Source organism: Ipomoea nil, unplaced genomic scaffold (genome assembly GCF_001879475.1).
Source record: "Ipomoea nil cultivar Tokyo-kokei standard unplaced genomic scaffold, Asagao_1.1 scaffold1096, whole genome shotgun sequence".
Lineage (NCBI taxonomy): Eukaryota > Viridiplantae > Streptophyta > Magnoliopsida > Solanales > Convolvulaceae > Ipomoea > Ipomoea nil.
In genome coordinates this window covers 515,558-543,052 of record NW_017617524.1, presented here as the reverse complement: position 1 = coordinate 543,052, position 27,495 = coordinate 515,558, and the positions used below count along the sequence as shown (strand labels likewise).

Sequence of the window (27,495 nt, the reverse complement as noted above, 5' to 3'; positions counted from 1 at the left end):
CCCTTCAAATAGTCTTTTATGTTTCCAACTAAAGATGAATACAGAAATAGTGTTATCATTGGTCATAAAAAAAAGGCTCCTTGTAGGCTTTTTAATGAGTGTCTGATGTCTTAGCAAGAATGAGCACATTTTTCCAGTTGGATTATTTAGTTCTGCTACATATTTGCCACACTGCCTCGATAATTTGATGGGGGACCTTTTGGGGGGTGGGGAGCAACATTCCATATACTACACACAAATCAGGAATTTGGTTAAACATAGGCAGAAATGGTTATGAATTATATATAAATGTTTACTCCGTATTTTTTTTTTACCACCCTGGTCCTTATTACATCCATTTTTCAAACTTATAAAATTTTTGATTTGGGACTGTTAATATATTTTTTTTTTCATAAAATGAAAGAATAGCTTGTTTAGGATTTCACTTGACCAGACAATTAGGATTTCGTTCGAAAAGTCAGAGACCAATGTGGGCCATTGTTGATAAACTTCATGAGGTGATATTTGGCTTTCTCATAATCGTTGGATACACTTCCAATTTGTTGACTAATATGAAAGTTATTTGCTTAGTGACTGGTGGAAATGGCATGATATGCAAGGGGGGGGGGGGGGGGGGGGGGGGGGGGGGTCGGGGTTGGGAGGGTTTAAATCAATGAAGAACCAAGTTATGGTTGGAGTGTGGACCAAAGTGGCCTTCTTAGTTAGTGAGATTAAGAGCTCGAGTGCTGAACTTCTGAATATAGTTCTCCCTGGATGACAATCATATTTCCAGTCAGCTGAATTGAAGTCGTAGATTTCAGTAGTACCATTTTGTAGGATTCTCTCACTTAATAAAAGTGAATGCTTTCTAATACTCTTCTTTCTTTTCTTTTTCTTTTCTATAGAAAACATGGCAAAGGTTGAAACCTGTGGGTATACTACATGATGCCATTCCTTGTCCCAGTCACAGAGATGGGATCCCTATGCACGTAAAGGTAAACGTTCTCATGACAATGCAAGTTTTCTATCTTGCCTCGAGTTTATTTTCCAATGGTTATTACATAATTCGCAAATGCCTATTCTTTATGCTTAAAATACTTCCTCTCATCTGCGTACTAATTCCTACCACATCCCCATAGAGACATGAATAAGAACTTTATGATCAAATGATCTTTGTCCTCTATGGTGCATAGGCCTGCTATGATTTAATATTCATTCTATTTATCACTTCTATTTTCATTTTAAATAAAAATGTTTTTAAAAAATGATTAAAAATTGAAATGCATGGTGTGAGCAGGTAGCCAGAAGAAGGTTTCAGTCTAAGGCTGATGTTCCTTCCTTTGGATGGGTTTACTGCGGATCACACAACTTCAGTGCAGCTGCATGGGGGCGTCCAATTTCTGGTCCACTAGACAGGAAAGCCAACAACAACATGAGAAGTAATTCTGTGTTGGGTTCACGACTTCACATTTGTAACTATGAAATTGGTGTTGTTTTCATTGTCCCCCCAACAGATACTGGGGATTATGCTAATAGCGAGGCCAAACTCTTGGATGATATTGCCTTGCCCTTTCTTGTACCTGCTCCGAAGTATAAACCCACCGATTGGCCAGCTACACCACGAGCTATGAAGGAGGCACTGGCTGAACTTAGTGAGCGAGAGAAACATATTCTCGAGTCGGCAGCAATTTCCGGAGAGTGGATGGAGGAGGAGATTCCAGATGAAAACGACGAAATTTTGGAGGATACTGCATATGTTGCAGCAGAAAAGGAAGATGAGAAGGCTTATGCAGATAGACTGTGGTGCCAAGTTGATTCTTTGCAGTGTCGTTAAAATCTTGTAGGGACCACTTCTGGCCATGCAGTGTCGTTAAAATCTTGTAGGGACCACTTCTGGCCATAATCAAATATGCACAAGGAGGAAACTGCATGTCTGCCGACTGCTGAGGATGTTTCTTACTACATCGTACTGAAGAGGGTAAAAGTCACTCAAGGAACAAAAGGCAGGAAAATGGGAAGACAACTTGGAAGCGATGAATTTGGTTGTAAGTAAAAGGTACGTTTTGTTTTCATTATTCCATTGACTTATAATGTGAACACTCAATTGCGTGGATAGTTTTTGCTTCGTGTTCAGTGTGATGGATTGCACATGGGGTGTTCAGCTCACCACATCACTTGCACACTTTCTTACGTTAAATATTCAAATAACTTAGTCTAACAAGCAATGATACATCCTAACGGAATTACTTAACACCTTTGCTCATTTGCCGAAAGAGTGGATGTAGGATATTATGAGTTATGACAGAGTTCAACTGACTTTAATATGCTTGTGCAATATAGCTCTATAGAGACTTGACGATACTTTTATTTTGAAATGTCAAAATTTTCTTCTATTGTTGAATGCCTCCATTTGTATTTTTATGATTGGTTGATTTTATTGACTAATTAAGGGTGCGTTTTGGGTTTCCGTGTTTGGCTAGAGGGAGCAAATGGAAGTCAATTTAAAATAGGAGTGTGATCAATAAAAAATAGAGGGGATTTTCTAGAAATTGACTTTTCTTCTTTTTTTTTTTTTTTTTTTTTTTTTTTTTTTTTTGGAAGTTATTTTCCATTTGGAGATACTTGACCCCACCACCACCATCATTGTATATTTTAAATATTTAAAATAGAAATAATTATGCTCATTTTCTAGAAAATGAATTAAACACACCAAGACAGTTTTCTGGAATGCAACTGTTAGCATTGAAAATTTAAATAATATTGTTGGACTGTGGTGGATAATTGATTGTTAAATTAATTACTTTAATTAGGTTAATTGGATTAATATTTATTTAATTGGGTTAATTAAATGACCCATTAAATATTTAATTGGTTTAATTACTTAATTAAGAATAATTGGGGCAAATTATTGTGTGGACTGTTATGTGGACCATAACAAAAAGTACATGTTTAATATACTAAATGTACATTATTTTTGTACTGAATGTACATTATACAATATAATGTACACTCAGAACAAAAATAATGTACATCCCCTGAATACAATGTACATTATTTTTGTACTGAATGTACATTATTTTACAGTAGACAAAATATGGTTCACACAACTTGTGTGGACCAATAATGATTGAGTAATTGGATGTTGGATTATTTGGCCTAAGATGATGGAATATTTAATAGAGTTGGATTAGCCTATTTGGATCAATTTGGCTACTTAAATTGACAGGTTTGACTTGGCACAGTGGGACAACTCTGCCTCTCATCTCTCTACTACTAGTATACCTCTACTTGCGTATCCAATGGCATCGAACAATCCCATGTTCAGGAGGACCTACGCCCAAGCTACCAAGTCCAAGTCTACGCCTGTAGCTGGCTCTGGCACTACTCAGCAAATGCAAGGCTAACTGACTAGGAACCGCGCAAAGAGTTCGGGGGTCCAATTACTTGAACCTCAGTCCATGGCACGACGAGTGGTTCAAAGGCTTGACAATGCCCCTACCGCCTCAAAGGCAACCACTTTCGCTGGAAGTCCACCCTCTCTTAAGGGAGCTATTGATGGTGGTAGTCCAACTTCTATGCAAGAGAACGCCAGTAGCGAGAGCACTTCCTCCGTGTCTGCGCTACATCCATTATGGAAAGCTGCACCTTAGTGGTTGCATGTCTACAATGTCATGTCTTGTCATGACGACAAACACAGAATCTATGGAGGAGTAATTAGCTAGAATTGCTAAGTGTCTAGAAGGAATGGCTGTCGCCCTCCAAAATCAAGAGAAACGGCTTAACACCCTCGATGATAGGGTAGGAAGCATCATGGAGGGACAAGGAAGTCGTGCTCCAGGAAAGCAACCTGAGGGGCAATAGAGGTTGCTCAGCTATCACCACCACCTCCTGTTAGCCATGCAGTGGGAGAAGCTGCTTCCCACTTACCTGCAACTGAGAAAACTATTCTAGTTACTGAAGGCATGATACCGGTGGATCAGTTGAAGGACTACATAATGGGGGCTATAAGGGCAAATTAGATAAAGGCCAACCTTCATATTCCTATGCTAAGCCCTACACAAAGAATTGAGGAGTTGAAAATGCCTTACGGCTATCAACCCCCTAAGTTCCAGCAATTCGATAACAAGGGAAACCCTCGACAGCACATTGCCCACTTTGTGGAAACATGCAATGATGCAGCGACTCACGGCGATCTGTTGGTAAAGCAGTTTGTCCGTTCATTAAAGGGAACTGCGTTTGATTGGTACACTGACCTCAAGCCCGGCTGCATTTATAGCTGGCATGACATGGAACGTGAGTTCTTAACCCGCTTCTATAGTACAAGGAGAACAGTTAGCTTCTTGGAACTCACCACTACTCGCCAATGGAAGGGCGAACGTGCCGGTGCCTACGTCGAAAGATGGAGGGAACTATGTCTGAATCGCAACGAAAGAATATCCCAAAGTTCTGCAATTGAGATGTGCATCCAAGGCATGCACTTTGAACTCTCCTATATCCTGCAAGGAATTAAGCCAAAGACCTTTGAAGAGTTGTCCAGTCGCGCTCATGACATGGAGTTGAGCATCGAAGCAAGCGGAGGGCTCAACATATTGAACTTGCCTAGCTCCTCCAAGGCTCTTGGAAAACAAGAAGTTAAAAAAGTAAACAAACCATTTCCAAAGAAAGAAAAGAAAGAAGTGATGAATGTGAAGGCTACACTAATGACAGTCTTTACTAAGGCAACTGAAAGGCCTATGCCAAGATCATTTTATGCCCCGTCAAGGGATGGTAGAAGGCTGACGATTGAAGAAAGGCAGGAGAAGACTTATCCTTTCATGGATTCTAACATATCTCCCATGTTCGATGAGCTACTCAAACTTAGGCTCATTGAGTTGCCTGAAATGAAACGCCTCGAGGAAGTTTCAAGGGTGGATGATCCAAACTATTGCAAGTACCATCGTCTTCTTGGTCATCCGATTGAGAGCTGCTTCATCTTCAAGGATAAAGTTATGGCATTGGCCAGAGACGGGAAAATTGAGCTTGCTGATGCTAACGCAAGCTCAAATCAAATCTCGATTACACTCGGACGGTTCGCTCCGTTGTGTACTGAAAAGGAAGATGGGAAACAACGAAAGCGTCCACTCCCCTTCATTGTTAAGCATGTTGTTGGTCAAAGTTCAAAACCATAGGAAAATGCTAGCACATATGTAGGGAAATGGGTGATAGTCACTCATCGAAAGAAGAAAGTTAAGCCTGAGAGATGTCCCAAACACGCGGTGAAAAATTGGGTTGAGAAAACCTCAACAAATGCCCATGCCCGCAGATCAAAGACGAAAGGGCATGTCAAGCAGCCACGCGCACTAGTTCCTTTGGCTCAATATATGCCAAAAAGATTTAATCTTCAAGGGACAGACATTGCTAGGTCCTGCCTAAATACAAATGACTTATGGAGAAGAATGTTCATCTCCTAAACACATCGGGGATGGGGAAGTACAAATGCATATGGCTACTTCCTACTCCACAGAAATTACCTTCAAGGATGAAGATTTGTTACTTGGAGGCACGCTACACAATCGCCCACTATTTGTGAAGGTTATACGCGTGGACAAAAGCTCAAAATAATTATGGTTGATCAAGGCTCAGCTATCAACTTCCTATCCCTTCGAGCTGGTGTGTCTACAGATGAGCTTGCCCAAAGTCGTTTAATGATACAAGGCTTCAACTAAGGAGGGCAAAGAGCAATTGGCATCATCAGACTTGACTTAAGAATTGGAAGTCTGAGTTCAGGTGTCCTCTGCCATGTCATAGATGCGGGGACATCTTATAACATGTTACTTTGGAGGTTGTGGATACTTGAAAATGAGGTGGTACCTTCATCTTGACATCAATGCCTCATGTTTGAAAAGAACAATGTGGTTGAAAAGGTAATCGTCGATGAAAGACCTTTCACAGAGGCCGATGAAAGCCCTATGTATGTACACAGTATACATATGTTTGCTTTTTTCCGTGTCTGATGCCCCTTTTTCGTCACCTTGCGTGTGAGTACATATATATAATATATACACATACATGGTCCACTAGTGTTTGCTTTAATCTATGGATACATATATGATATATAATATATATATGGTTGTTTTGGGCAGTGTGTAACTTCTATGTATGAACACATATATGTGCAGCATGTGAGTTGTGAATTCATTTTAAACATATCTTTCATTTTCTCTTTTATTATCATGCCCATTTGCTTCATAGATTTTGTGTGTATATGTATACACGTACATAATATATATAATGTATACACATGCATAATTAATGCTTGCTTTATATATGTGGGCATATATATCCACGTACATAATATATACTATATATCCACATATACTATATATAAACATGCACAATTAATGCTTGCTTGTGTATACATATATATAACATATGTAGCATAGGCATTTTGTGGCAATATGTTTTTTTTAGCCTTTTCAGAAATGTCTTTTCTTGCTTTATAAATTGTTGACACTTTTGGACTTGGCCTCTTGATTCTTAATGCAGCTTTATATAGCGAGAACCATTTTTAAACAATGGTAGTGTTTTGGAAAATTGTGGGAGTCGATCAGAAAAGGAGGCTCAAAGTATCAAGTGATAAGACCAGAAAAGACAGTACGACATTCATCATCTACCTACCGATGACTGCAAGAATCCTTCCTACCCGACACTGCCTTATCGAGTGGAGGATTGGATTCGTGACACTGAAACCTAACCATCCAAAACATGGGTTCTAAGAATCGGGCTAGGTCATGTGGAATACTCAGACACACTCCCGATCTTAGGAAGACGGATACTTGAAGGTGAGACTTCATGGAACCAACATCCCAGCTTTAGAGGCGAGTTTAGCTTCACAACGGGATATTGGGAATGGACTGATACAATACTCAGTATGCACCGTCAATTCCTGGAGGCCATGACGATCTACGACGGCATATACGCCTTGTTGTTCACATATGACCGCTCAATGCCTATCATGCAAGCGTCCTGCGAAGCATGGTACCCCATGACCAATACATTGCTTACATCGCTCGGTGAGCTTTCCATCTCACTTTGGGATCTGCATGTTCTTTGTGGATTATTGATATCTGGCGATATTTACGATAAGTACGTCCCAGCCGCATCAGAGTTAATAGGGGAAGATGTCGACCCTAACTCCACTTCTAAAAGTTGTAAGTATTTGTTCCAAGCGTATTGCTACCTTGGTAACCGAAATAGGCAACGAGGTGGCCGTCGCGGGCAAAAGGATAATGACCACTTAGTTCACGTTGTCGATTGGATAGAATTCTAAAGTAGAAGACTGCCCGTTTATGATAGGCCACTGCCAAGAAAAGAGGATAAGAGAAAAACCTGTCCAAAGAACACCCAAAATCCAAGTGGCAAGATCCTAGCACTCAAGGGTTAGACTAAAACGAACTAAGCACCCTTTGCTGAGCTAGAAATTCCCCCTGAATATGAAAAGGATACTCACTTAGCAGCATACTTGAGTTGTTGGTTGTGCGTGTTAATGCTGCCCATCAAAGTGACGCGAGTCATTCGCTTTCAGACATTCAAAATGGTTAGCCTGATGGCGACGGGCAGAACACTGAACCTTGGGATCCATGTGCTTGCGAGCATTTACAGTGGACTGAACGTGATATCCCAATCTAGTACCCCGGGGTTAGCTGATAGTTGTTTCCCCATCCACTATGTGTATGGATGGTTGTCGTTTTATTTCGACACTCGTTTCGCAAATGACCTCACGTCCGCTTCTCCGTTTGATGATCACCTACTTGGGGGAGGGTGGTGCGAGATATTACGGACAGGTAGAGGCTCACCGCAAGATTTTCATAGCCGACATTCCCAATTGGCGTTGTACGACACGCCGCCTAACGAAGGATCTCCACTTCCTTGATGATGGGAATGCCCACAACACCGACAATGAGTACATCATGTGTTTCCGTTCTAACTACCTCGTATTACAAAGGGCAAATGTATGTATCGCCGCGCCTTACACTCCTCATCGATTTCGACAATTTGGGTACTATCAGGATGGCGGTTCTGGCATATTAAGCAACGACGAACGTAGAGTCACGCTTTCGGAAGGCTTTCAGCGTTGGCGCCATTTTACACTTAGGGACTTGGGGTCGCGAGTGACATTTTCCACAACTTGAGTCACTGTCACCACGAAGAAGTACTTCTCTCAGAGTTATAAGGATTGGTGGGCCCAAGTCTATGTGGACTACCTTGAGCGCCACATTAAGGATTTAGTTCATGAGTATCCAGTCGACATGTAGTAGGAAGCCGACACAACCAAGAAACGCAAACACCCAGTACAGGAAGATGAACCACCACCCAAGAAGAGAAAGGAGAACACTATTTTAAAAAAGAAAGTTGATGTGGCATGACCGAACTCGGGTGATGAAGAAAGCCGCGACCGTCACTGGAAACGGTGAAGGGATAGATGTTCCCCTTCTCCAGTAGAGGTAAATATCTATTTCCCTCGCCTATCCCAATTATTGTTGGTAGCATCTATTTTACCATCTGTTTACTAATTGACAGGACAATGTAGCGATACTTGTCAGTGGGGAGGCTGAGTCATCGAATAAGAGGGTGACTGCAAGCCATACTGGAGAAAGTGAACACTCAAACAATGCCCCAACATTGAACTCGCACCAGTCAGGGAATTCCTTCGACAAGCCACACATGGATCAGCAAGATAGACTAGAGGTTTATATCTTTGATGGAAAAGACCTCGTGGTGGAAGAATTTAGGGTGGTTGTCATAAATGTCTGGAACAAACTTGGTGGAAAATTGGACAAAACCTCGGTAGAGCATATTTCACCTTTGCACGAGACCTTTATGAATGCCTTTGCAAATTTGCAAAAGTTAGAAATTGACATCTCTCCATTGGAAAAACGGGTTGAAGAGATTTTCACATAGGCTCAAGCTTTTGATAACTTAAGGTCCACAATTTCCGACAAAACATCGAGCGAGTCCCAGTCTCTATCTTAGGCGAAGAATGAACTCAAGAATGCTCAAGACAAATTTGGGAGACTTAAGAAAGATCTATTGGACCAACATAAGTTACTTAAGACTGTAAAAGATAGGGTGGGGGAATTGGAGAAAGAGTTGAAGTTAGTTCGTTCCAAAGTGGAGGACTGCGACACTGTGATTGCCAAAATTACAGACGACTTGGGCAAGGCTAAGACTTCCGTTTCAGAGACTGAGGCAGAAGTCATAACAAAAAACAAACACAATTCATGTTGGAAGTGGTGTATCAAGACATCATTCAACAGGTCAAAGCAAAGGTGTATGAGTGATTGCTAGATGTTAAGCACAAAAATGAGAAGCATTCCATTATCAACAGTGAATAAAAGAAATAACAAAAAGTCTTGCTACCAAAAAGAGAAGATATAGGAAAAAAGAACATTAGTTAACAAAAAGCCTAAAGATAAGCATATAGTCTTTGCAAGCTTCTAATCCTCTTTTTGCCTCTTTCAGTCTCGTCTCGTCTTCTGGCGTTAATACAGTCAATAGCCTCTGAAACGGAAGTCTTAACCTTGCCCAAGTCGTCTGTAATTCTGGCAATCACAGTGTCACAGTCTTCCACTTTGGCACGAACTAACTTCAACTCTTTTTTTCAAAAATTCCCCCTCCCTATCTTTTGCAATCTTATGTTGGTCCAATAGATCTTTCCTAAGTCTCCCAAATTCGTCTGAGCATTCTTGAGTTCATTCATCGCCTAAGATAGAGATTGGGACTCGCTCGATGTTTTGTCGGAAATTGTGGACCTTAAGTTATCAAAGGCTTGAGCCTTTGTGAAAATCTCTTTAACCCGTTTTTCCAATGGAGAGATGTCAATTTCTAACTTCCGCAAATTTGCAAAGGCATTCATAAAGGTCTCGTGCAAAGGTGAAAATGCTCTACCGGGATTTTGTCCAATTTTGCACCAAGTTTGTTCCAGACATTTATGACAACCACCCTAAATTCTTCCAACACGAGGTCTTTTCCATCAAAAATAGAAACCTCTAGCCTATCTTGTTGATCCATGTGTGGCTTGTCGAAGGAATTCCCTGACTGGTGCGAGTTCAATGCTGGGGCATTGTTTGAGTGTTCACTTTCTCCAGTATGGCTTGCAGTCACCCTCTTATTCGATGACTCAGCCTCTCCACTGACAAGTATCGCTACATTGTCCTGTCAATTAGTAAACATAGGGTAGAATAGATGCTACCAACGATAATTGGGATAGGCGAGGGAAATAGATATTTACCTCTACTGGAGAAGGGAAATCTATCCCTTCACCGTTTCCAGTGCCGATCGCGACTTTCTTCATCACCCGAGTTCGGTCATACCATATCAACTTTCTTTTTTAAAATGGTGTTCTCCTTTCTCTTCTTGGGTGGTTGTTCATCTTCTTGTACTGGGTGTTTGCCTTTCTTGGTTGTGCTGGCTTCCTGCTGCATGTCGACTGGATACTCATGAACTAAATACTTAATGTGGCGCTCAAGGTAGTCCACATGAACTTGGGCCCACCAATCCTTATAACTCTGAGAGAAGTACTTCTTCGTGGTGACGGTGACTCGAGTTGCGGAAAATGTCACTCGTGAGCCCGAGCCCCTAAGTGTAAAATAGCGCCAACGCTGAAAGCCTTCCGAAAGCGTGACTCTACGTTCGTCGTTGCCTAATATGCCAGAACCGCCATCCTGATAGTACCCAAATTGTTGAAATCGATGAGTGTAAGGCGCGTCGATACATGCATTTGCTCTTCGTAATACGAGGTAGTTAGAACGGAGACACATGAAGTACTCATTATCGGTGTTGTGGGAATTCCCATCATCAAGGAAGTGGAGATCCTTCGTTAGGCGGCGTGTCGTACAACGCTAATTGGGAATGTCGGCTATGAAAATCTTGCGGTGAGCCTCTACCTGTCCGTAATATCTCGCACCACCCTCCCCCAAGTAGGTGATCATCAAACGGAGAAGCGGACGTGAGGTCATTTGCGAAATGAGTGTTGAAATAAAACGACAACCATCCATACACATAGTGGATGGGGAAACAACTATCAGCTAACCCCGGGGTACTAGATTGGGATATCACGTTCAGTCCACTGTAAATGCTCGCAAGCACATGGATCCCAAGGTTCAGTGTTCTGCCCGTCGCCATCAAGCTAACCATTTTGAATGTCTGAAAGCGAATGACTCGCGTCACTTTGATGGGCAGCATTAACACGCACAACCAACAACTCAAGTATGCTGCTAAGTGAGTATCCTTTTCATATTCAGGGAGAATTTCTAGCTCAGCAAAGGGTGCTTTGTTCGTTTTAGTCCAACCCTTGAGTGCTAGGATCTTGCCACTTGGATTTTGGGTGTTCTTTGGACAGGTTTTTTTCTTATCCTCTTTTCTTGGCAGTGGCCTATCATAAACGGGCGGTATTTTACTCCCGAATTCTATCCAATCGACAACGTGAACTGAGCGTTCATTATCCTTTTGCCACGACGACCGCCTAGTTGCCTATTTTGATTACCAAGGTTGCAGTACGCTTGGAACCAATACTTACAACTTTGAGAGGTGGAGTTAGTGTCGACAACTTTGGGACGTACTCATCGTAAATGTCGCTAGATATCGTTAAACTACAAAGCACATGCAGATCCTAAAGTGAGATCGAAAGCTCACCGAGCGATGTATGCAATGTATTGGTCATGGGGCACCACGCTTCGCAGAATGGTTGGATGATAGGCGTTGAACGGTCATATGTGAAGCTAAACTCGCCTCTAATGCTGGGATGTTGGTTCCATGAAGTCTCACCCTCAAGTATCCGTCTCCTTAAGATCGGAAGTCTGGCTGAGTATTCCACATGACCTAGTCCGGTTCTTAGAACCCGTGGTTGGGTTTCAGTGTCACGAGTCCAGTCCTCCACTCGATAAGGCAGTGTCGGGGCAGGAAGGGTTCTTGACGTCATCGGTAGGTGGATGATGAATGTCGTACTATCTTTTCTTGTCTCATCACTTCATACTTTGAGCCTCCTCTTCTGATCGGCTCCAACGGTTTCCCAAAACACTACATTGTTCACAAATGGTTCTCGCTATATGAAGATGCATTAAGAATCAAGAGGTCAAGTTCAAAAGTGCCAACAATTTATAAAGCAAAAAAAGACAATTCTGAGGCAAAGTCCAAAAAAAAAAAAAAATTGCCACAAAATGTCGGAGTTCGCGCTCGATGACATCCCAACAATGCGACAACAACGTGTCGGAGTTCGCGCTTGGTGACATCCCAACATTGTGACAGCAACAAAGGCGTGCCGGAGCAACACCCTACGACGACGACCTTCCATGATAATGGCCGGCTGGGAGGTCCTAACAATGGTAGAGAACATCCCCGCGAAAAAATAGTTTTCCAGAAGTTCCAGCCCAATGTTTTCTGAAGGTGGTGCGAGCAAGTTATGGAGAAATACGCCTCAGAAGATAATGCATCACGTATTTCGCTTCTTTATTCCCTCCTGTCAAAAAAAATAAATAAATAAGAAATTCAAGGAAATAGTATATTACAAGAACTAAAATTACCTTGAAAGGTCGAAGTGCGGTGAAGATTAATGGAAACAATTCTATATTTCTTGGTTGGGAAACTGTAAATTGTTTGGGCTATTTATACTGTTGAAGTTCGCAGGAAGCATGGTTATGGCTCTGTGGTTTTATCCCTATGTTGTGGCCCCCATCCTCATCAAATTCTGATTCTGAGGTTTAATTTTGAACGGGATATGATACGAGAGAAAGATTATGTGTGTGAAATTCAGATATCAATTTTAGCCAAAGTTGCGATTTAGTTGTCAAAACCGTGCAAGGAAAGTAATTTCACTTCAAATCGGGATTAAAGTTGGCAAAAAAAAAAAAAAGGCTTTTAATATGATTTTGTATATTGGGCCATTATCAAATTGGGGCATTCTACAATCAAGATATAATTTATTGGATTGCGATATGCAAATATAGACTCTTGGACTGCTACGGTAAATTTCGAGCCTACCTTCCCTTTGCGTTTAAGGCACGTCAAGCAAGTCTCGAAGTGGCAATTTGTTAGCATTGGAAATTTAAATAATATTGTTGGACCGTGGTCGATAATTGATTGTTAAATTAATTACTTTAATTAGGCTAATTGGACTAATATTTATTTAATTGAGTTAATTAAATGACTCATTAAATATTTAATTGGTTTAATTACTTAATTAAGAGTAATTGGATGTTGGATTATTTGGCCCAAGATGATGGAATATTTAATGGAGTTGGAGGAGCGTTATGTTGTGCAACCGTGTGCATTATGCATGGTGCACACGGTTGCGAAAACGACGTCGTTTTGACGTCCGACTTCATAACTACACATCCATAACTTCATAAGTATAAATCCAGAATTGCATAACTACACATCCATAACTTCATAACTATACATCCAGAATTGCATAACTACACATTTATAACTTCATAACTTTAAATCCAGAATTGTATAACTACACATCCATAATTTCATAATTATACATTTAGAATTGCATGCATAACTACACATCCATAACTTCATAACTGCATGCATAACTACACATTCATAACTTCATAACTTTACATTCAGAACTGCATGCATAACTACACATCCATAACTGACTATACATTCAGAATTGCATTCATAATTACACATCCATAACTTCATAACTATAAATCCAGAATTGCATAACTACACATACATATTATGTTTACGTAACTAACGGCAATCAAAAATAATTTTTTTTTATTAAGTAAAACGACACCGTTTTTGCATCCGTGTGCACCATGCATGGTGCACACGGATGCACAACATAATTTGCCGGAGTTGGACTAGCCTATTTGGATCAATTGGGCTGCTTAAATTGACGGGTTTGACTTGGTGTTGGCACATCAAAATTATATCTGGATTATATAATTTTGAGAAAATTGAATTGAATAATTTAATATTATTTGAAATTTGATGAAATCATGAACCTGGACGCAATGGTGTTCAGATACATTTCTTAATTTAATTAAAATAATTAAATTAAATTAGAAATTATGAATTGGTTAAAGATTTCTTCTCTACACTCACCACTATAAATAGTGGTTTCATTTTCAAGAATGGGAGGTCTGGAGATCTGCATACCGAAGCTCTGCCGAAATCTCGTCAGGATATCATCTGGAACACGCCCGCCCGCAGTTATACTGCGTTGCGTACATTGCGCTGAGGAACACGCCATTTGAACACCGAGAGCCCTTCTTTGAAGATCAAGCTGCATATTAGCCCTTCATTGAGGAATAAGCTGCTTACTTCGGAGGCCCTTCAGCGAGGAACTACTTCTAGTTCAGCATACTCTGAACTCGGCACACTTTCAGATCGGCATACTCTGAATTTGGCACACTTCTAATAGGCATACTTCATAGGCATACTTCATGTAGAGAATCAGAGGACTTCTCCTATACATAGATTGTATATACCCTTTCTTGTTTGATACATACTACTTGTAACCGATACTTTGAATTTTGAATATATACAATTCAAATTTTTCGCGTTTACAGCAACCAAACACTGAAAGAAAAATGTTGTTTCGAAAATGACTCATTTTCAGAAGTTATTTTTCTGCTTTCTAAGCACACCTTAATTTTCAAATGGGATTGTGGTATCGACTCTACCCCTACGCGGGCAATGCGATGATGTTTAATATCTCACATGTATACAATGTTTGGTTGAGTTTATTTTGGAGGTGTTTGGTAAATACTCCCTTCGTTCCATTTTACCTGTATTACTTTCCTTTTTGGTTTGTCCCAAAATAGTGTCATATTTTTAAAATTGAACATAACTATGACCTTGTTTGACAATCAGCGGTTAGCGTTAGCAGATTGTATTAGCGGGTTTGACCAGCAGTTTGTAAAAAGATGTCTGGTAAAATTAGCTGTTTAGATTAGCGGTTAACATGTAAAATGACCAAAAGGGTATAATAATAATAATAATAATAATAATAATAATAAAAATAATAATAATCTTGACTATTATAATAATAATAATAATAATAATAATAATAATAATAATAATAATAATAAAACAAGAATGATGTGGGATACTTATCCCACATTGAATGTTAATGGAAAAAATGGCGTTGAGCTCCCTTATAAAAGGGAGCTCAACGCCCCTCAAATTCTCTTGCCCATCCCACACCGGATGGGCAAGAGAATTGAAGCTTGAGGCTTTTTTATTTAAAATAAAGAAGCCTTAGGCTTCTTACAACAGAGTATAAACTTTAATTTGTTTTTAATTTTTTTTTTAAATGGAGGGTGTTTTGACGAAGTAAAATTTTTCCCCAAAACGTCAATCTCAAACGCTGCTCTTAGCAGTGTTTGGGATTTTAGCAGGTTGGAGAGAACCGCTGCTTCAAACTGCTGACTAACCAAGTATGGTTTTTGGCGTTTTGACTGAAGTCAAAATGTCAAAATGGTGGATTCGTCAAAATTTTGACGGATCCGCCATTAACCAAACAAGGCCTATCACTCTACATTTTCCAATTTACTCTTTTGACTTTTCAAATTTCTAGAGGTACGTATAATTGTACTTTGTACAAACAACACCTACTTTTGAGGGACAAAATTGGAAAGTTAGTAACATTTTTTATGTTGTATTAAAAAATGTGCAAAAAGCAAGGAAGACAATTGTTAAGGAATATAGCGGAATAATGCAGAAGCGAAGGGAAAAATATATATGAATGTCTACGTGAGAAAGAAAACAAATTAGAGAAGGATGAATTGAAATTGGTGCATTGATTACAAAGTAAACTAAGCTATTTGTACAATGAAAACAAGAGAAAAACAAGGCAATTATGTTGAAGTCCATATCGCTCGGCAAACATGCAAGAGAGACATGCATTGATCAAGCAACGTGGATGGTTGCATGTTGTCTTATTGGATTTGAGCCACAAAAAAAAAAAAAAAATAAAAAATAAAAAAATAATAAAACTTACTTCTAACAATCTCCACCTTGGATCAAATCCATTGTGGAATTAATAACTGGAACAGTCGACTAAGCTTAAACACTGCTTGAACTTAGCAATAGGAAGAGCCTCAGAGTAGCAGGATGGATCACCATCAACTTCCTATGCGACTGAGAAAGCATAAGCAACCACGTTGGTTTCATCATCACTAGCATACCTAGCAGGTTTCTTGATTGTCCTCCTAGGCCGATCCATAGCAATGGAATACTCTCGTTGTGGCTCGACGAGAGTTGCGGTGCTAGTATATGCATCATCTTTAGTATTACTATCAGTGGTAGTAATACTATCAATAGGCCTGAACTCAAACTCCACCTTCTCACCAATACTCTCCGTCTCATTTGTACTGGGAACTTTTCCAGAAGAAAGTAGTGCATTTTCATCAAAAGTGATATCACGCCTTAGAATGATTTTCTGAGAATTAGGAGACCATAGACGATACCCTTTTGACTCAGAGGCATAACCAAGGAAAATGCATTTGACAGCTCTCAGGTGTAATTTACCCGTACTAGAATGAGCATATGCAGGACATCCAAAAACTCTTAAGATAGAGTAGTCAACATGATTACCTGACCAAACTTCCTCTGAAATTTTAAAATCAAGGGATGAATGTGGAGATCTATTTACCAAATAGCAAGTAGTAGAAACAGCCTCGGCCCAAAAAATCACGCCGTTTCCATAGCCCAGCATTAGAGAGCATACATCGAGCTCTTTCCAATAGAGTCATGTTCAAACGTTCGGCAACACCATTTTGCTGGGGTTTACCCGGCAAGGTCTTGTGCCTGACAATTCCATTTGCTGCACAGAAGTCATTGAAATTTGACTCATAGAACTCCAAGCCACTATCTGTCCTGAGCTTCTTGACCTTTTACCCTGCCTGAGCTCAACAAGTATTTTCCACTTCTTGAAAATAGAAAATGCCTGATTTGTATGTTTCAGGAAATAGACCCAAACTTTACGAGAAAAGTCATCAATAATAGACAAAAAATATCTACAACCTCCCATAGACTGGAATTTGGTCGGTCCCCATAAATCAGAATGTATATATTCAAATACATCTTTGGTACGGTGTGTAGTAGTAGAGAAACTAACCCTCTTTTGTTTCCCAAAAACACAATGCTCACAAAATTGTAATTTACCCGTACCTGAACCACCAAGGAGGCCTTTCTTGCTCAAGGGATGCATGCCTTTCTCACTCATATGCCCCAGACGCATATGCCATAATTGAGTGAGATTCGTATCAGACATCGATGAGGATACCGCTACTGAACCTGTCACAGTACTGCCATGCAAGACATACAAGCTTCCAGAACGAGAACATTTCATGAGAACAAGAGAGCCTTTTATAACCTTCAAAACTCCACCTTCAGCTATGTACTTGCACCCCAGAGATTCTAAGGTGCCCAAGGATATCAGATTGCGTTTCAAATCAGGAATATACCGAACATTGGTAAGAGTCCTGACAACATTATCATGAGTTTTAATCTGCACACTTCCAATTCCACTAACCTTGCATTGTGTATCATTACCCAGCAAGACAACTTCACCATCAACCGGTTCTAGAGAGACGAACCAGTCTTTGTGATGACACATGTGGAATGTACAACCAGAGTCCAGAATCCACTCGGTTTCGCTCCGTTTGCAACCGGAGCTAACAGATTACATAACATCGCCTTCTGAATCACTTTCAACAACACTAGCTTTAGCGGACTTCTTTTCTCTCTCTTGCTTGTGTTTCAACTTTATGCATTCAGTCACATCGTGACCTTGCTTCTTGCAGTACTTACAGGATTTGTTGGACTTATGTCCTTTGGACTTGGATCTAGATTTTTTTACTGCTAGTCTATGTTGAACGACCCCTTACAGTCAAGCCTTCACCTTTGTCCTCAGACTTAATTTCAAAGTCAAACTTTTCTTTGGACAACAGGTTTGACTTAACATTGTTAAAAGTAAGGGTATTACTACTATTACCATACAACATAATTTCTTTGAAATGCTTGTATGATTTAGGGAGAGAGACAAACAATAAAACAGCACGATCCTCATCGTCAATTACGACATCAATATTTTCCAAGTTCAATAAAATAGAATTGAATTTATCCAAGTGAGATTTAATAGAAGTACATTCTGTCATACGGATTGTGTACAGACGCTCCTTCAGGCGTAGCATGTTCGCCAGAGTTTTGGCCATGTAAAGCGTATCCAGCTTGGACCAAAAATTTGACGCAATCGTCTCACTTACTACCTCACGTAGAACCTCTTTAGACAAGCACAAAAGGATGGTTGAACGTGCATTGTCATCCAAATCTTCCCAATCTTCATTTGTCATTGTAGCCAGTTTCTTCTTCTTCCCAGCTAGTGCTTTTTTCAAATCGTTCTGGGTTAGAACGGCTTCCATCTGAATTTTCCAGATAGAAAAGCTAATTTTTCCGTCGAACTTCTCGATATCGAACTTGGTGACAGTCGACATCATAGAAAATAACTCTCAATTAAACCGCTCTAATACCACTTGCTAGGAATATAACAGAATAATGCGGAAGCGAAGAATAAAAAATTGAGAATTATAGAAGTTAAATACTAGGGAAAATATATAAATGACAAAATAAGGCAATTGCTAATTTTGGGAGATTATGTAATATATATATTAAACTCTAAAAGAGAATAGAAGGGAAAAATATATATGAATGTCTACGTGAAGAAGAAAACAAATTAGAGAAGGATGAATTGAAATTGATGCATTGATTACAAAGTAAACTAAGCTATTTATACAATGAAAACAAGAGAAAAACAAGGCAATTATGTGGAAGCCCATAGCGCTCGGCAAACATGCAAGAGAGACATGCATTGATCAATAGTTATGCTGTGCAACCGAATGCACCATGCGCATGGTGCATATGATGCAAAACGACGTCGTTTTGACTAAAAACGCGCGCCCCACTTAAAAAAAAAAATTCAGGTTCGACTCGGCAATAGCATTATTGTGGATATATAGTTATGAATTTCTGGATATATAGTTATGAATTTCTGGATATATAGTTATGAATTTATGGATATTTAGTTCATTCATTGTGGATATTTAGTTCATTCATTGTAGATATTTACTTCATTCATTCACTGTGGATATATAGTTATGAATTTATGGATATATAGTTATGAATTTCTGGATATATAGTTATGAATTTATGGATATTTAGTTCATTCATTGTGGATAGTTAGTTCAACCATTGTGGATATTTAGTTCGTTCATTGTGGATATTTAGTTCATCCATTGTGAATTTTTACTTCATTCATTCACTGTGGATATATAGTTATGGATTTGTGGATATATAGTTATGAATTTATGGATATATAGTTATGAATTTATGGATATATGAAAATGCTATTGCCGGGAATTGAACCTGATTTCTTTTTTAAGTGAGACGCGCGTTTTTTTTTAACCAAAACGACGTCGTTTTGCATCGTATGCACCATGCGCATGGTGTATTCGGTTGCACAACATAATTTGCGTGCATTGATCAGGCAACGTGGATGCTGGCATGTTGTCTTATAGGATTTGAGCCAAAAAAAAAAAAAAAAACTTACTTCTAACAACATTCAATTAGGGACAGGGGGAGTAGCTGTTAGTGATAACTATTACTATAGTTAATTGGGTTAGTGTGTTTGACTAATTGAAAACATTAGCTGATTGTATAAACTGTTTGGTAAATTAGTGGGTTTGACTAATTGATAACATTAGCTGATTGTAAAAAGTGTTTGGTAAATTAGCTGTTAGATGATAGTTGATTACATATAAAATAACTTTCTCAAAAAGTTGATCGAAAAAATCACATTGAACAGCTTTTTGAATTTTGGTGTTTTGGAGCAATAAGTTGTTACAAAAAATTAATTAATCAAGCACTCATATTGATTGTTTAACCAAGTCAAACATCTAATAATGGTCAAACAAGTAAAAAATGACTGGCATGCTAACTATTTTACCAAACAGGCCTTTATAAATTAAGTTATAAGTTCTGTTTGGTAAAATATGAAGAGCTTAAAATAATACGGAGTAATTTATTTTGAAATCTATTATGTTTATGTTTCAACATAAGTTATTAACTATTAGTTTTTTAGCTTTCTACTTTAAACTATCTTATAAGGTATGTATGCCAAACAAAGCAATTAGCTTACTTGTGTGTGTGTGTTATTTTTTATTTTTTCATGATTTCATCTTAAAACTAAGTTTGGTCGGTTATAATTTGTTGGAAATATTTCTAAATAAATTTTGTTATAAGTTTTGTGTGGTAAAATATGAAGAGTTTAAAATAATACGTACTAACTTAAATTAAGTTAGTAACTATCAGTTTTTTAAAATAATAATCAATAAACTTAGTTATGATTTCATCTTTAAACTAAGTTTGGTCGGTTATAATTTTTTGGAGCAATTTCTAAATAAATTTTGTTTTCTACTCTTTTCTTATTGCATGATTTATGAATATGAACGTGATGTAATGGGTTATAGATAGCTTTGGCCTTATTATATCTAATCAATCAATCAATGAATACATGTCAAAATATATAGTTAAAGTCACGACTTTTATTTCTTAAAGAAACACATTTGTTTACAAAAAAAAAAAAAAAGAAAAAGAAATTAAATGAACATATTTATTTGATGATAAATACACAAATAAGACAAAAACGGTAGGAACAGCAGCACGAGACGCTAACCTGTTTCCAGCATTTTCCCTACACTAATGCTTATCCGTGAACGTCTCCCACTACGCAACGGTTGCGTGTTTGGATTGGCCTTCGAGACGAAGTAACCAACAAGGGGAAGCATCGACTTTTCACTCCATCAAAAAAACGGATGTGAATTAGTTAAACTCGGTAGTCGGTTCAGAAATAGAAGGCTATTTTGGCCCTGTTCAGAAGATTGTCACACTTCACAAAATCAACTTGGTTTTGGGCACAGTTCTTCAGATTCCATCCACCGATTACGTTTCTGCCATACCAACTGCTCTATGAAACACATGTCCACTTAAAAGATGGACAATTTCAATTCGCCCTGCGGATATTCACTCGAATCCTCTTGCATGGATCAAGCTAAGTCTTTTTAAGTGGTAGTGAGTGGTGGGTTAGAGGTGTGCCTTAAAAAATTAAACCTGCAGTACAAAACCTGCTTAAAACCTCACACGACGTGCCACCTATAAAATTAATATGGAGTAGTAAAATAAGTACTAATATGTAATTAATTATAAAAAATTCTAGAACTTTTGTTAACTTTTTACTATTTTTAGTTCTAAATTAATATGTTTATTTTTAAAAATTAAAAATTTAGTTATTATATTTGAATATTTTTATTATTTTATGTTTAATATAATTAATGAATTTTATTATTTTATTATGAGTAAGTAATTTAAATATTATTTTAAAATTTTTGTTAATAAGGTAATAAGTGGTAGGTACTCATAGTGGACACTTGTATATGGTGGAACAGGGTGAATTTTTAAAAAATTCACTCAATGCGAGTAGGGAATGTAGGTGGGTGAATAAAATAAAAAAAAAGGTGAGTCGGGTGGTGGATGTAATCCTCCTGTCCCATTGTCATCCCAATGTCCACTAGGCTTATTGCATGCACTTAAAACTTTTTGACAGAAAAATAAGTTCTGAGAAACACTTATGTGTTTCACATGAATGGAGTTTCATATGCACTTGGTATGCATGGGGGTTTCTAAAATTAAAGTAGTTATAAACATATACTGCATTTAAGAGTTACTAGAAGTCAAAAATCAAAACAAAAATTATCAAATAAACTTGAGGTTCATAACCTCAATATTCTCTCAATGACCCTTCTCTTTCTTTCAAATCAGTATATCTACAAAATTGTAAAAAGAAAACTAGAAGATCTTGAGTAATAAGTATTGGAAAACTTTTTAGATAAGACTTCAAATTCAAGCTATGATATTTAATTAATCAAATTTTAATTTAATTGTTTGATACTATTACTTGGAATGACGGGAATTAAAAATAAAAATAAGAAAAAAACCTCTTTATTTTAATTTTCACCCGAAAGAGAAGCTGCATTCATATTTTGACCTCAAACTCAAAACTCTCAAAGTTTGACCAAGTAAATATGACTATGATTGCGGGATATCCAATGTCTCTTCCTATAAAGTATAAACATCAGCACTTTTGGTAGTTGTTACCCGCTACAAGTTAGTTTTTGTATGGCATTCAAATCCTCTTTTTTTATATATCATTTGGTGCCATACAACCATTTCTAACTTGCAGCTTTCAAAGATCCAAACGTGCCTTTGAAGCCTCCGATAACTTCTCCCTCCGCCGCAGCTCGCCGGTGTTCCTCTCCTCCTTTCCGGCCGACGTAACGCCTTTTTCTTCCCTTCTATATTTTACATACATACATATACACAATTCGGCTATTTATTACTCTGATACGTGCAGAAGAAGTTGCATATCTATATCTATATATAGTGTTTGAAGGATTTTGAGATGGAATTGTCGTGTTCATCGCCGTTGTCTGTTAACTCCACCGTTAACCGCTTCTCTTCGCCGCTTGGCCGGCGTGTTTCGGTTTACAGTCACCGGAAAAATCGGTATGTGCGCTGCTCCCTTTCCTCAAAATCTCGTTCTGCCGCGCTCAATGTTTCCGCTAGGGCGTCGTGCAGTACTAGCTCCAGCTCTAGCTCCTCGTCGCTTTTCGGAATTTCAGTTTCGGCCAGGGGCTGCGGCGCGCTTCCACGTAAAGAGAGGCGATCTCTGACTATTGTCTGCGGGGTGTTTGAGAGATTCACCGAGAGAGCTGTCAAAGCGGTGGTGACCTCCCAGAAGGAAGCCAAGGCGTTGGGGAAAGACACGGTGTTTACGGAGCACCTTTTGCTAGGGCTGATCGCAGAGGATCGCGGCTCCGGAGGGTTTTTGAGCTCTGGTATCACGATTGAGAAGGCCCGCGAAGCTGTACGGAGCATTTGGAACGATGGAAATGAGGATGAGGATGCGAAATCGGGCTCTGAACACTCTGCTTCGGCTACCTCGGTCACGGACGTAGGCTTTTCCGCAAGTGTCAAGCGCGTTTTCGAGGCTGCGGTCGAGTACTCGAGGACGATGGGGCATAACTTTATCGCTCCCGAGCATGTTGCAGTTGGGCTTTGCACGGTTGAGGATCGCAACACTTCTCGTTTGCTTGAGAGGTATAACACACATGCCAAAATATAATGCTGCTTTCAATAATTTGCTTAATCTTTAGTGGACATGTAGAAAGAGTTTTGTGTTGCATATAGTATGTTCTTAATTGTAGTCTCTGAGTGTTGTTGGCACTTGATCTTAACAAGTGGTATCAAAGTTAGGTTACAGGTTCAAATCCTAGCAAAGTTAGGTCCCAGGTTCAAATCCTAGCAAGACTACATAATTAATGCCCTCTATGCTGCTGGACTTGCATGATTTCAGATTAGGGGCAGATGCAACTGAGTTAGCAGCTGTTGCAATCTCAAGACTACAAGGAGAGCTTGCAAAAGATGGTAGGGAACCAAAAAGGCAGCGTGAGAAATCATTTTCTGGAGGAAAAATAACTATTGACAGGTCTGCGGAGAGATCATCAGGAGGTAAACCGTTATTCTCTCCTTTCCACCATTGTTCTGTTTGGCATTTGGCAACAATGGAGAAGTAACTTAAAAAGTTTTTACATTTTGTATAGAGAAATCTTCTGTGGAAGAATTTTGTGTAGATCTTACTGCCCGTGCTACTGAAGGACTTATTGATCCAGTAACTGGCCGAGACACTGAAGTTCAGAGAATCATTCAGATACTCTGCCGAAAATCCAAAAGAAATCCCATTCTTCTTGGTGAACCTGGGGTTGGGAAAACAGCAATCGCTGAAGGACTGGCAATAAGAATTGCAGAGAGAACTGTTCCTACTTTCTTGCTGGTGGGTTCTTCTTTGCTGTGATTGATTACCACCAAATCTTGTAGAATTTTTTAATCAATTTGGAGCTTTACTAGATATCTATCTACTTTTTCTTTTCCAACTAGTTGCTGGTCGCTTGATTGGATTGTTTTCTAATGCAGGAAAAACGCATAATGTCCTTAGATGTCGGTCTATTGATCTCAGGTGCGAAGGAGAGGGGTGAATTGGAGGCGCGTGTCACTACATTAATTAAGGAGATTAAGAATTCAGGTGTGCATATTGATGAAATTATTTTTAAGTTTGGAAATTTTTATTCTGACCCATTTCTTTGTGACTGCTTTGCAGGGAATATCATTCTCTTCATCGATGAGGTCCACACCCTTATTGGATCAGGTGGGCGAGGAAATGGTAGTTCTGGTCTTGGCATTGCTAATTTGCTAAAACCACCACTTGCACGTGGTGAATTACAGGTGAGCCCTCTTGTATGCTGCATGCTGCACTCTTAATTATCAGTGTCACTTTCATTAAACCGTATTGAAATTTTGCTTGTCACAGTGTATCGCATCCACAACAATGGATGAATACAGATTACATTTTGAAAAGGACGAAGCCTTTGCCCGGAGGTTCCAACCTGTAGTAGTTAAAGAACCAAGCCAGGTGAATAATAACACTCTTTATGTGCATAGTTTTGTGTGTGGTTGAGACAACCCTACTAATATATGGACTGTGCACAACAATATGCAGGAGGATGCGGTCCAGATACTGCTAGGTCTACGTGAAAAATATGAGGCCTATCATAAGTGTAAATATACATTTGAGGCCATAAATGCAGCTGTGCAACTATCAGCTAGATATATTCCTGATAGGTATCTTCCAGACAAAGCTATTGATCTTATTGATGAGGCTGGCAGCAAATCTCACATGGAAGCTTATAAGAGGAAAAAGGAACAGCAAACTTCCATACTTTCAATGTCACCTAGTGATTACTGGCAAGAAATTAGAGCTGTTGAAGCGATGCATGAAATGGTAACATTCTTCTTACTTCCTCTAAGATAATAGTTTTAACGTCCTCACCTCCTCTAAGGCTCTAAGTATGTTGGTTCTGGCCCTTGTGTTTGAATAGATCGTGGCAAGTAAAGAAAGCGAAAACGATGACGCATCCCAGTCGGAAGATGTTGGCAAATCCAATACGGAACATTTCATCGACTCTGCATCTCAAGATGATGATGAGTATGCCATCCTCCGTTTTCTTCAAAACAGAGACAGATATTAACATTAAACACAGAGGTATCTGAAGTATTGAGTAATCTAATCATTTATTTGTTGTTTGATTTCACCTCCCCTAGAGTTGCTGTGGTTGGACCTGAGGAAATTGCTGCAGTCGCATCACTGTGGTCAGGAATTCCACTGCAGCAGCTTAAGATTGATGAGCAAAAGCTTCTCATGGGTCTGGAAGAACAACTTAGGAAGAGAGTTGTTGGTCAGCACGAGGCCGTAACTGCCATTGCTAAGGCTGTTAAGAGATCTAGAGTTGGTTTAAAGGACCCAAAGAGACCAATTGCAGCAATGCTCTTCTGTGGTCCTACTGGAGTTGGCAAAACTGAACTGGCAAAAGCTTTAGCAGCATCATATTTTGGTTCTGTAAGTTTGTTTGTTATCTAATGTACTACTTTTTCTATTACCTTACCTACCTCCATTGTTTTGTTTTTATTTATAGTGTTTTCATGACCTGATTGATTTGATACAGGAACCTGCGATGCTAAGATTAGACATGAGTGAATACATGGAGAGGCATACTGTTAGCAAGTTAATCGGGTCACCTCCGGGTTATATAGGGTATGGAGAAGGAGGCACTCTGACAGAAGCCATCAGAAGAAAGCCTTTCACGGTTTTGCTCCTAGATGAGATTGAAAAGGCACATCCAGACGTATTCAATATTCTCCTTCAGTTATTTGAAGATGGTCACCTCACAGACTCTCAGGTTTTCATTTGCTGTACATATTATGTTGTTGGCATTGTAGTATAGTGTAATGACTAATTAATGATGGCATTGGAAATTTTGTTTGGATAGGGGCGAAGGGTTTCGTTTAAGAACACCCTGATTATCATGACGTCGAATGTTGGTTCAACTGCCATAGTGAAAGGAAGGCAGAATTTCATTGGTTTCATGCTTGCGGATGAAGAATCTACTTCGTATGCTGGAATGAAAGCGTTGGTGATGGAAGAGCTGAAGAACTACTTCCGTCCGGAGTTGCTGAACAGATTAGACGAAGTGGTGGTGTTCCGTGCTCTAGAGAAGACTCAGGTTTGCATTATAATCTCAACCACTCTTCTTCAATCTTTCTTGGATTCACAACTCTACCAAACAAAACCAGCTTTCAGAATACAAACTTAGTAACCACATTGTCACAAGGTCAGAGTCTCATCCTCTTAGACTTATTGATCTCCTTGTGGTCCTTTGCCAGCTAGATCACAAAAGTTTATCCTGACACACCATTTGTAGGTTATCTCTTAAAACTGAACTCTACAACCAAGGGTTATAAGATTCCCCCAACCTCCTACCCACCCTTATTTAGTTATCACCCAGGGCAGGTTGGAATATGGAATTAATTTTTACTCCTTAAAAGCGTTAATTCTAATTTTCATTAACTTTTAAGTTTGGACAAAATCTCCCTATTCTCTACTTTAGTGATTCAAACACATTAATGTTGTTGCAACTAGATTTCGATTAAAAATTAAGAAGGCATTTTATTCAAAATCCCATTGAATCCTTCTTTCAAAAAATTCCATTACCCTAGAAACTTTATACCCATTAAAAAAAAAAGGGTACTTTTTTATTCAGAGATGATAGATCACCCAATAATATTCGAGAAAACACAGTATTTACATTGACTAGCCATGAATATGATAACTTCACTATAAATTAATAAAGAGTTAATGCAATAATTAAAACATAAAAAATAAAAAATCCAATATTCTGACTTGTGAGTAGAGTTTCACTAATTTCCCTTGCAGGGATAGAGTTTGTGAAGCCATGGAAGTTTTAACAATGAAACTTGAATAATTAAATGCAAAAATTTAGCCCTCCCACCCCCTGAAACCCTGCATTAATGGGGCTAATGTCTGTCTGTTTTCCATTATATATTTCAGATGCTGGAGATACTGAATCTGATGCTGCAGGAGGTGAAAGGCAGGCTTGTTTCCATGGGAATAGGGTTGGAAGTAACAGGTGCAACTATGGAGCTGATATGTGAACAAGGATTTGACAGAAACTACGGCGCCCGACCTCTTAGGAGGGCGCTAACCAGCATAATTGAAGACCTCTTGAGTGAGTTTATACTTTCTGGAGATTACAACCCTGGTGATGTTGCTGTAATTCATTTAGATGATTCCGGGAATCCAATTGTCTCCAACCGATCAAGCCTCACCATGTCTGATACAATTACAGTGTTTTAGGAGCATACATGATGAGTATACATATATAATTATTGTTGTTTGTATGTATAGCCAGGACATTCATTCATGTACAGCACTAAGATAGACAACCTTGTAAGCATATTTTGATCAATCATAGTTTTGCATCTTCACACTCA

The 27,495-nt window shown here is 38.9% G+C and overlaps 2 protein-coding genes and 1 long non-coding RNA gene across 8 annotated transcripts in view; 2 read left to right on the top strand and 1 right to left on the bottom strand.

Annotated features, from left to right (window-relative positions):
* The window catches only part of LOC109183063, a 19,895-nt gene extending 5,769 nt beyond the window's left edge, over nucleotides 1-14,126 (top strand). Inside the window, exons 11-14 of one of the 5 annotated variants that reach the window (XR_002054484.1) lie at nucleotides 885-974; nucleotides 1,277-1,807; nucleotides 1,849-2,035; nucleotides 14,105-14,126. Coding sequence is in view for 4 of the 5 variants with exons in the window: in XM_019333272.1 (XP_019188817.1) it covers nucleotides 885-974; nucleotides 1,277-1,807; nucleotides 1,849-1,863 (636 nt within the window). In the remaining variant the exon portion in view is untranslated. Of the gene's footprint in view, nucleotides 1-172; nucleotides 522-884; nucleotides 975-1,276; nucleotides 1,822-1,848; nucleotides 2,198-14,104 lie in introns of those variants that run through there. The other 4 variants (XM_019333272.1, XM_019333274.1, XM_019333273.1 and 1 more) reach the window with 4 other exon arrangements.
* LOC109183066 lies at nucleotides 2,223-24,513 on the bottom strand. Its single transcript, XR_002054487.1, has 3 exons — nucleotides 24,433-24,513; nucleotides 4,566-4,573; nucleotides 2,223-2,233 (listed from the first exon to the last, which is right to left on the bottom strand). It is a non-coding gene; the product is annotated as an uncharacterized LOC109183066 (long non-coding RNA).
* On the top strand, nucleotides 22,170-27,495 carry LOC109183064 (chaperone protein ClpD, chloroplastic-like). Of its 2 annotated transcripts, none has more exons than XM_019333278.1 (12): nucleotides 22,170-23,190; nucleotides 23,447-23,601; nucleotides 23,694-23,923; nucleotides 24,064-24,172; nucleotides 24,248-24,372; nucleotides 24,458-24,559; nucleotides 24,647-24,928; nucleotides 25,026-25,129; nucleotides 25,249-25,543; nucleotides 25,650-25,883; nucleotides 25,974-26,207; nucleotides 27,053-27,495. In XM_019333278.1, the coding sequence occupies exons 1-12, from the start codon at nucleotides 22,493-22,495 to the stop codon at nucleotides 27,356-27,358; spliced, it is 2,874 nt and encodes a 957-aa protein (XP_019188823.1). In that variant the 5' UTR covers nucleotides 22,170-22,492; the 3' UTR covers nucleotides 27,359-27,495. The 2 variants fall into 2 exon arrangements, with proteins under 2 accessions (XP_019188823.1, XP_019188822.1); XM_019333277.1 differs by having other exon boundaries at nucleotides 25,026-25,132.